Source organism: Chelonia mydas, chromosome 2 (genome assembly GCF_015237465.2).
Source record: "Chelonia mydas isolate rCheMyd1 chromosome 2, rCheMyd1.pri.v2, whole genome shotgun sequence".
Taxonomy (NCBI): Eukaryota; Metazoa; Chordata; order Testudines; family Cheloniidae; genus Chelonia; species Chelonia mydas.
Window position 1 is genome coordinate 258,284,150 of NC_057850.1, and position 10,496 is coordinate 258,294,645.

At 59.1% G+C, this 10,496-nt stretch overlaps 1 protein-coding gene across 1 annotated transcript; it reads right to left on the reverse strand.

The window, feature by feature from the left end:
* Window positions 1-1,960: 1,960 nt before the first annotated feature.
* Window positions 1,961-9,123, reverse strand: LOC102933126 (cyclin-dependent kinase 5 activator 1). Its single transcript, XM_007066394.3, has 2 exons — window positions 6,283-9,123; window positions 1,961-2,953 (listed from the first exon to the last, which is right to left on the reverse strand). Exon 1 carries the CDS (start codon window positions 7,966-7,968, stop codon window positions 7,024-7,026), a length of 945 nt encoding a protein of 314 aa, XP_007066456.2. The 5' UTR covers window positions 7,969-9,123; the 3' UTR covers window positions 1,961-2,953; window positions 6,283-7,023.
* Between the last annotated feature and the right edge of the window lie 1,373 nt (window positions 9,124-10,496).

Below are 10,496 nucleotides of genomic sequence, written 5' to 3' on the forward strand. Positions count from 1 at the left end.
ATGGGATCACACCAAACATCGTCCGTCCTCTTGGATGCTGGCAGTACTACCCAGCGGCCTGTGCCTTCCGCAGCCTGCTTCAGGGACACAGCGTCACAGCGCTATTCCTGGCCTTGAAAACCACCCGTTGCATGAGTCAGGGTTTAAAATCTACTTTGCTTTTGAGTCAGGGGAGGAATACTGCGGGGAGAGGAGGACATGGCACCAAAGAAGGGTGCATGTTTCAGTCTCAAAGCTCAACGCACTCAGTTTATTCAACGTTTTCTGAACAAATTCCCACCGAGACTTCTAGCTGTGGTACTTATGTGGTCCCCATTACCGTGGGATCTGAGCCTCACGCTGCTCCTGGGAGGCAGGGCAGTGCTGTTATCCCCATTGTACAGATGGGAAACTGAGCCACAGAGCGTCTAAGGGACTTGCCCAAGGTCACACAAGAAGTCTGTGGCAGAGCAGAGACTCAAACCCAGTCCTTCCATGTTCTAGGCTAGAGTCCTAATCACAGGACCACTGTGATCAGCTAGGCCGGTCTCCTGTATAGCACAAGCCATAGGGCTTCCCTGACATAATTCCTGTTTCAACCAGAGCAGAGCTTCTAGAAAAACATCCGGGCTTGATTTTAAAATTGCCCGTGATGAGAATCTGCCACATGCCCCTTGGTAAGTTGTCCCAATGGGTCATTCCCCTCACTGTTAAATCCACACCTTATTTCCAGTCTGAATTGGTCTAGCTCCAACTTCCGGCTGTTGGAGCTTGTTAGACACTTGTCTGCTAGCCTGAAGAGCCCATTATCAAATATTAGTTCCCCATGAAGGTACTTATAGACTGAAATCAAGTCACCCCTTAATCTTCTCTTTGTTAAGCTAAATAGATTAAGCTCCTGTAGTTACGAGGCATGGTCTGCAATGCGTTAATCATTCTTGGAGCTCTTCCCTGAACCCCCTCCAATTTATCAGCATCCTTCTTGAACTGAGCACCAGAACTGGGCACCGTATTCCAGCAGCAGTCGCTACTAGAATACGGCCCTTGCTAAATCAGTGTGTATAGTAGGTCACATAGTCTGTCCTAGTGGTTTTCAACCTGTGGTCCATGGACCTGGAGGTCTGCAGACTACGTCTAAGACTTCCACAGGGGTCTTCACTGCCATTTGACATTTTTAGGGGCCTGCCAATGAAGAACGGTTGAAAAGCGCGGGTCTGTCCCATTCAGCGGATTCTGGTCACAGTGATTGTATTTACTTCTAGAGACTTGAATGTATGGGGAGAGATTTCAAGCTCCTGAACTCCCCACTGTATGCGGGTAAATCCCAGCTCTGTAATTCCAATGCTTGGCATGAATGCATCCTGAACCCTGCATGCCACTGGCAGGCCTGGGGGGTCGGGGGGCAGGTATAACGCGGCATGTGGGGCAGGGAAAGGAAGCCATTCCATACACTGAATATGAGATGCTATGGCGGAAATGCGATACCCTCGGCAGAATGGAGTAGCCAGGCCTACATTGCTATAGGTGTATTTTTATAGTGCCTGTCCCTGTCTCTTCGATCCCAAGGCCAGCAGGGACCATGGTGATCATCTGGTCTGCCCTCCTGACTAGCACAGGCCAGAGACCTGCCCAGCACAGGCCAGAGACCTGCCCCACAATCATTCCTAGAGCAGAGCATTTAGAAAACATCCCATCTTGATTTTAAAATGGTCAGGGATGCAGAATCCACCCCGCCCCTTGGAAAATTGCTCCAATGGTTAATTACTCTGTTAAAAATGTACATTTGTCTGGCTTCAACTTCTAGCCATTGGATTGGGATCACTCTTCTCTGCTAGATTGAAGAGCATGATTAAATGTTTGTTCCCCATGTAGATACTTATAGACTGTGATCAAGTCACGCCGTAACCTTCTCTGTTAAACTAAATAGATTGAGCTCCCTGGGTCTCTCTCTCTCAGGCAGGTTTTCTAATCCTTTAGTCATTCTCATGGCTCTTCTCTGACCCCTCTTCAGTTTCTCAGCACCGTTCTGGAGTTGTGGGCACCAGAACTGAATTCCAGCAGTGGTCACACCAGTGCCAAATACGCCCATGCAATAACCTCTCTGCTCCTACTCGAGATTTCCCTGGTTAGGCATCTCAAGATCACATTAGCTGTTTTGGCCACAGCATCACATGGGGAGCTCATGTTCAGCTGATTATTCACCCCCACCCCCAAATCTTTTTCAGAGTCGCTGCTTCCCAGGATGGAGTCCCCGATTGTGAAAGTCCGGCCTGCGTTCTTCGTCCCCAGCTAGCCTGAGGCGCTCACTCTTGTTTAATTCAGTAGAAGACTTTGTATTTCAGATTGTTTTTCCCCAAATTTATTTTGCATAAAGTGCCACGGTCATCAGCAGAAAATACTTGACCCCCACTACTCCCGGCGCCCTGTGACAAGGCTCCATCCCTGGAGCACCTGGCGGGGGGGGCGCGGCTCGCTCCCAGCAATGACACGTTTCGAAATCGGACATGTAGGCAAGTCTGAGATAGTAAATATTACAAACATATTTCAAACACCTCTGGGGGGTGAGGGGAAGGGAAGCATTTTTGCTTTACATATCGACTGTCATCTTCATTCCGCACTGGGAGGGGCGTGAAAGCGAAGGCCCCTACGTCTGTTGGGAGCATCGCCAGATTGCAAGGTGAAATCTCACACGGTTCCCACTGCAGTCTCATGGTTCTTTGGCCTCTGTAGCAACACTGGCCACGCCCTGGTACAGGGACCAAGGGACAAGTTTCTGTCCGGAATCACCCCCAAAGCCCCTCGCCTCCTGGGTGTCTTTGGGGGTGGAGGAGGGAAGGAGGAGGCTGGACAGCCCCACCCAAATAAATAGTGGTTCCAAAGAAGAAATGCAACAAATACTAAAAATAAACAGAGTCCGGTTCCAGTGAAAATGCACCAATCCTGACCCGAGGAATGCACTTTAATGTCTCCCCTTCTGGAAGAAAATCCAGAGCGGTGTGTTTGGTTGGGGGGGATTCCCCCCCTCCCAGTTTTAAATAAGAAACTCACTGCTGAAAAACAGCTCCACAAATGGAAAGAGAAAGATAGTGACAACTTAAATAAATCATCTTTACATGCACAATCGTCACGTACCCGCTCGCGACGCTTTATACAGGGCTATTTACACAACAGCATATCCACCGGGGGACAGGGGAGGGCGGGGAGGATGGCGGTGGATGCTGGTTTAGCAGCAACTGGCGTGGATTTCGCCAACAGTCCCGATTTTAGGGTCACGGGGGGGGCCTGGGGGGGCTGGGGGACACGACCTAAGCTTCTATAGTCGTGGAGTTGATCTTTTAATTAAAAAAAAGCAACAAGGCATTTGGGCCCATCCCCATGTTAGTTACTGATACTCTCTCATATAAAAATATACATATAGCTTATGATACAGTAGGGCTGCGTGTGTCTATAAAGGGACTTTATATCCCTGCCTATAAATCATGTATCTGTGCACACAAGCGCCCCGGAGATGTGCAGGGCCCGGGAATGCCATCAGGATGCTCGGGAAGGTCTGAGCCTGCTCACTGCTGTGCAGGGGGTCTTTGAGCTGACGGTGACTGGTCTGGGATTGTGCCCTTGCTCGGCTGCGCTGACGCACAAAGGAACCCCTGAGCTTGGCGGATATTCTGAATCTGAGGTTTGTCCCGGTACAAATTGCAGGGAGTCAGGGCTGGAGCCCCCTGGGGTTTGCCGAAGGAGTCCCTGGCTGCCAGTGATGGCTCCCACCTTGAACAGGTGACTCGAACAAAGATGGCCTTTCCCCCAAGGGTGCATTAGGCATTGGCGTGAATAGCTGTCAACACAACCAAAAGCGTTGAAAACAGGCCCCTTCCCCACGCGCTGGAGCTTGTTTCGTCAGGGCTGAAGCTGCCTAGAGACACGCCCCGGGTAGCTCAGGTAAAAACCAACCCCTTCTTATGGCCCAACGTCTCAGGCCTCATGCATCCATCAGAAAGGGAACAGCAAAAGGCACAAGCCCCATTTCTTTGCAGGGCCCCTTTAAGGGTGAGCAAGAAAGAATCCCTGAATGGCTTCCTGTCTCCAGTAAGGGCCAGATCCTGGGAGCAGAACTCCCGGGAGTCGGGGCTTTTAGGAACTCTGCCTTGGGGATGTTGTTAAAGGCCTCAGAGCTAACCAGGCTGTGACCCAGCTGAGCCCTGGTCGGTCCTAGCGCAGGGCACCCAGGAAAGGTTTCCGATGAGCCATAGTAGAAGAACTAGGTGCAGTCTCCCCGCGGGCTTATCGCTGCACCGAGAACTCCCCAGCCAGGCTGGTTATAAAACCTGACTGTGGCTGCAGCTACCATGGTGCTGAGCCCGGTGCCTGGGCATCAATTAACCAATCGGCACCACCCCAGGCACTGATATACCACGGCAAAGCCACCTGTGCGCACCTGCAGCCCCCCGAGCTCCCGTGAGAGGGCACCACGGCCTCCCCACCCAACGCAAGGCTGCGTGGGATGAGCCAGCGGACCTCTGGAGGTGCCTGACAGTTTTCACCAGCAGGGCGGCGCCTCCATGGGAAATCCTGATGCGTGGGGTCTGGTCGCACCCCCGGGGTTTCCCTGCCCATAGCTTTGCGTGTGTTTGTCAGCTACCTCGTTCCGTGTCCTGAGCACGGCCTCCAGCCTGGCACCAGCTCTGGTGCCCTCCCAACCACCCGCTCGTGGAGGAGAGACGCAAACGCTCATCCCTTGGGAATCTCTCGTGGCTTCAGGCACCAATAGGAGCCAAGCCGAGGGCAGGTAAAGCTGCAACCTCAGGTGCTGGAGATGGAGGAGACCTATCAGACCTCCCAGCCTGCGCCCTGCCACGCAGGATTGTCCCCCGCACTCCAGTCCAGCTCCAGGTGACCCAAGCAACGGCTGCCTGGTCGCTGCAGTATCTGAGTGCCTAGCCTCAGGCCAGGCCTGGAGGTCAGTCCTCTGCCTGCAGGATGAAAAGCCTCCCAGTTCTGACAGTAATTCCCTCCGTGGCCTCAGGCAAGTGGCTTGCCTGCTCCCTGCCTCAGTTTCCCAATCTATAAAGTGGGGTGGTAATACTGCCCTACTTCCTGGGCGGGGAGGGGCTGGGAATAGTCATGGGTGCTGGTAGAGCATACGAAGTGCGAATTTTGTAATGGTGACCCACAATCCACCGTGCCTTGCAGGAAGAGTGTCCCCAATGGGAGGAGGGACAGCTCAGTGGTTTGAGCACTGGCCTGCTAAACCCAGGGTTGTGAGCTCAATCCTTGAGGGAGCTATTTAGGGATCCGGGGCAAAAATTGGGGATTGGTCCAGCTTTGAGCAGGGGGTTGGACTAGATGACCCCCTGAGGTCCCTTCCAACCCTGATAGTCTATGATTCTATGAATATCCACACCCCTCCGCAGCCCATTCCAGTTACACCCCCTGCTTATGGGCACACTCTCCTCTGGAACGGCCCAGAGCCATCAATCCTCCAGCCATTCTACCCCCCAGCATCATCCCTGCGGCAGATCCTGCGCACCCCCTCCCTAGATCTTATCTGCAAACCCTCTTCAGAGCGGGCACGCGGCAGGGGCACTGCCAGGTAGGGCTGAATTAGCCAGGCTGGGGGCAAAGGAAGGGGCTGGACCCAAGGCTGGAGAAGCACCAGACAGCAAGAGAGTGGGTTAGCACATCCCCCAATCCTGCAGCCAGACTAGCAATGGGACAGGCAAGCAAAGAGAGACACCAGGTGCCGAACCCACCCCTCATGCTTGGTGGGGTACAGGAGACTTTTCAAATGAGATTTAGTCAACGTAACGCTGGGGAGCAACACTCACAGGGACCCAGCGGGGATCAGGGAGTAAAGGGGTCCGGGGGTCACTCTCACCCTGACGGGACCTGCCAGATGAAGGGGGCAGGGAACTCACAAACGAAACCCGTAGTGGGCAGGCTTGCAGCACCTCCGCTGGTCAGCCCTGCCCCTCTCCCCCCAGCCCGCCAGCCAGCCCTGCCCCTCCCTCCGTCCCCTCCCAGCCAGCCCTGCCCCTCCCTCCATCCCCTCCCAGCCCGCCAGCCAGCTCTGCCCCTCCCGCCCTCTCTCAGCTCCTCCAGCCTCTCCCTTCCCCTGCTTACACCACACAACACCTAGGGGACCTGGCTGCTTTAAAAGACACCGGCCTGTTCAAACCCTTCTAGCCATGGCTCCTCGGTTCCCAAGGCCACGCCCAGGCCAATCAAAGCATGCAGAGGCCAGTCATGCTATCGCTACCCTCCATCTACAGCCTGGGCCCAATTCCTCCACCCCCCCCCCCCACGCACCTGGAGAGTCCTTAGGAGGGGACATCAGCTACTTGTCCCCATCCTGGGACAGAGGCCCCAGCCAGCGCCAAGTCCAGGCTGCAGAGGTCAGACAGGTACAAAAAGGAAGGATCCGGCGGGACTGGCACTATCAGACAGTGCAACGCACCGGCTAGCCCAGTGTCTGGCAAGGAGGGGGCGGGAGGTTTTCTAAGCAAGACAGAGCTAGTTCGAAGGGAAGAACACACCTGTACAAATACATCACCGACCGAAGCTAAAGCGCGTGTCCGAGCGTCCGTGTATATTTGAGATCCTCCCCATCGCTTTGGAATGCATCCCAAGCAGACCCGAAAGAAGAAGACATTAACAAGCCACAAACATGGCACTGGGGGGACCGGAGGAGGGGGGGAGGAGGGAACCTACAGGCACTTATTGGCCTATTAAAAGGGAATCAAACTATTGGCCTTTGGCTGCTCCTCTTCTGTCTCTGACACAGACACCGGAGCTGAAGGCTGCCTCCCCCACGCTGTACACAGACACCCCTTGTTGTTGGCTCATGGGGCGGGGGGACAGCCAAGCCAGATTCCTTGTAAGTGGTTGGATGCGTCTGGCCTGGCCTGGGGGAGAGCTGGCCCAGGCGAGTCAGAGGAAAATCCCTGGCTCGCTGCAAGCTGGTTTTTAAAGGTCACAGCAGGGAGAGGGCTGCGCTGCACACGAGGTTGGCGGGGAGGGGGGCAGTTGGTCCTTGGGGCGCCGAGCCAGTCACCGGTCCAGGACGCGAGCGAAGTCCTCACGGGCGCTGCCTTCGTTTTTGAGGTCGGCGAAGACCTGGGTGAAGTAGTGGGGGTCGGCGTTGATGCGGAGCATCTTGCCGCTCAGGGCGTCGATGATGCGCAGGCACCGGTCCCAGAAGGCGTCCTTCGCCGCCTCCACCAGGAAGGGCTTGAGCGGGTAGGAGATCTCGTTGCCCATGTAGGAGTAGGACAGATAGAGGCAGGTGAGCAGCGCCGCCTGCAGGCCGTGCTCGCTGGAGACCGAGTCCCCGTCGATCACCTCCCGGCACAGCAGGTAGACGAAGACCACGTTGACCGGGGTGATGAAGGCCTGGTCCTGCCAGCCCTGCAGCAGCAGCGAGCGGTCCACGCTGCGCAGCCACAGGATGGGCTCCGTGGGCGACAGGTGCTTCAGGCGGTAGCACCGGCGGCAGAGGAATTCGCCCAGGCACTTGAGCAGCTCGCTGGTGGAGGCCTGGACGACCACGCGCCGCGGGGAGGCCGAGCTGCCCCCGCCCAGGCAGGCGCCCGGCTTGAGGGAGGAGACGGAGCTGGTGGAGATGCGCTTGGTGCTGAGCGGCGCCAGGGGCGCCCCGCCCCCCTCGTAGCTGGCGAGGTTGGCGCAGGACAGCGACTTCTTGACGTTCTCGTGGTTGAGGAGGGCCACGTCCTTGGCGTGGGGCGGGGGGTGGTTGTGATTGTGGGCGGGCCCCTTCCCCCCGCCCCGGGAGCCTTTCCTCTTGGTGGAGGCCACCAGCCGCTTCCAGGTCAAGGCCGGGATGAACATGGAGTGGCGCTTGAGGGGCTTGTCCCCCTTCTGCCCGCTGCCCCTGGCGCTCGGCACGGCCGGGTAGCGCGCCGGCGAGCCGGAGGAGCCCTCTTCGTACAGGCTGGCCTTCCGGGAGCCCGGCGAGACGGACAGCACGGTGCCCATGCTGGGGGAGGCAGGCGGAGGGATGAGCCAACACGGAGGGAGCCAGGCAGCGAAAGCAAGGGGGCTGCCAGTGCAAATCCCTGCATGCAGCTAATTAGCAAGCCGGCCTGCCTGCAACCGATGCGCCGTCCGGCAGGGAGGCCATTCCCCAGCAGCCTGGCCGGGCAGCGGGCTGCCTGCGATGTGGCAGTCGCGGCCGCAGCGCTAATTAGCAGCGTTGCATGGCGGTCCTGTCCTGTGCCTGCAATTAACAGCCTGGCACGCGTGCACGTAATTAGCAGTCTTGCGGAGCGCTTCCGTGCAGGCAATTAAGGCTCAGTCTTGCGTGGCCAGCCCGGGCAGGCGAGGCAGCAGCAGGCGCGAGCCCAGCCGGCAGGAGGATGCTGCCAGCCGCGCCGAGCTCCATCTAATCCAATCGCCGGCCAGGCCCGCTGGCGGGGGGCGGGCTCCTGCGCAGGTTCGCGTCCCGCCGCCGGGAGCCAGGCAGGGAGCCGGGCGAGCCCCTGGGCCGGGGGGCTCAGGGCTGCTCCCGGATCGCCGGCGGCTGCAGCCCCCGGGCCATGGGCTGGGACGAGGACGGATCCGGGCTGGCACCGGCGGCAGGGAGCCGGCGGCTGCTGGTGGCGATGGCGCTTCCTCGCCTGGCTACCTGGGCGGCAGCCGCGCCCCCCCTCCCCCTCGGATCTAGAGGCTCCGGGCGGGGCCCCCCTCTCTGCACTCAGAGCCCCCCCCGGGGCGGAGGTGGCTGGAGGGGGGGGGCGGCGGCGGCCCCCCCTCCCGCCGCGATCTCGGGTCCCCCCTACGGGGAGATGCTCGGGAGCCGGCCCAGGGAAGATGCGCCAGCGGATCTCCTGCCGGGGGGGGTCACTGGGCCGCCCGGAGCATCGGCCCCCGGCCGGGCGCCGCAGCAAAGCCCGATCCCGGGGCGGGGTGAATCCGGCCCGCTCGGCTCTCCCGGGGGTCCAGCAGCAAACCTCTTCCTGCCCCCCGAGGCGCGGCTCTCTGCGGCGCCCGGCCCGGTGCGGCGCTGCCTGGGGAGACCTGCCGCATCTGAGCCGCCGGGATCGCAGGAGCAGGAGGAGGAGGGACCGAGGGATGGTCCTTAGCAGCCACGTCCCCCCGCAGGCATCCTCGCCCCGTGGGGCAGGCAGGGAGCCGGGCTGTGTGGGGCTCGTGCTCCCCCTATGGCTGGGCCGCTGGAATAGACTTCACCGGGCGGACGGACAGACGGGCAGGGGCCCCTCTCCCCCCGGACACGCCAAGGCCCCCGCCCCAGGAGATGGGCTGGGCGGGTGCTGAATCCAGGCTGGGTAGAATGGCTTCTGGCAGGGGCAATGGGGGTACCCGCCAATATGCCCCCCTTGGCCAGCAGCCCTAGGCAATCTCCCCCTTTCCCAGGCTGCACCCCCAAGGGGGCTCTACCAGGCACGGGGGGGTGCGAATACCTGCAGCCTGGGGGCGGGGGGCAAGTGGCAATGGAGTGAGGGGGCCATGGGGGTGGCGTTCCCCATAGGGTTTGACATGCTGCCGGATCTGCGGGCACCTGCTCGATGGGGGATCCCGCTGGCAGCAAGGGGGTATCAGGTCTGCAGGGCATGAGGGGATGAGGCTGGGACCGGGCCAGGAGTGAGGGGTGCAAACGAGCAGGCAGGGCCTGGTGTTGAGCCACTGACCCTTGTGTGTCCTCTCAGCCCCCCGCCCCCCCCCCCCCCCCGGGCTTGGAGGGGACCAGCGCTGCCAGCGTCACAGGAGAGGGGGGTCTTTTGCCTTCCCTGCTTGGCCAGATTGCCCCCCCCACAAAGTTTTGGAGGAATGCAGCTTTCCCTGGGCTGGGCTAACCCAGCCCCCTGTGCCCTGGTAAGTGGTTGGGGTGGGGAAGGGGCTTAAAGGCCAGAGGATTTGCCATCGCAGATTGGGCAAGCTAGGCCCGGGATCCTGTCTCTGTCCAAGGTTCGGAGGATTGGCCGCTGCGTGTGCTCCTGGGGGGAGGGATGCACCCCTGCAGCGAACGGACACCCTGAGTCATGAGCCCCAGTTGCTGCTTCCAAGGAGCCAAGAGGAGTTTTTGGGGAGGGGAAGAGGAAGCAGAAAGAGCCCAGAAGCTCACAGCAACTCTGCTCCCTCTGCCCGTCCTGTGAGAGATGGTCTGTCTGCTCCTCCGCACCTCCCTCCGTCCCTGCAAGGCCAGGCCTGGGAAGGGAGAGGGGAGTGAAGAACCCCGAGAGATGCTGGAGGAGCAGGAGCACATGGAGGGGGAGGGCAGAGGGCAGATTGGGGGGCTGGGAATGCATAATTAGTTGCTGGGCTCTGGGGGCACAGATGTGGGGTAGAACTGGTGTGGGGCTTGCGGGTTGGGACAAAGTAGGAATGTTCTTAATGTTTTCTCTGAACACTGTGTGTGCCTCAGTTTACCTATGTATTACTCAAGTATCTAGGCGGTGTATCTAGGCAGTGGGATAAGGGTGGCTGATTCTTGCAGAGGAGGGGGCCCGGCCATCAGTTGCCAGGCTGTAGAGTGTTGGCGGTTC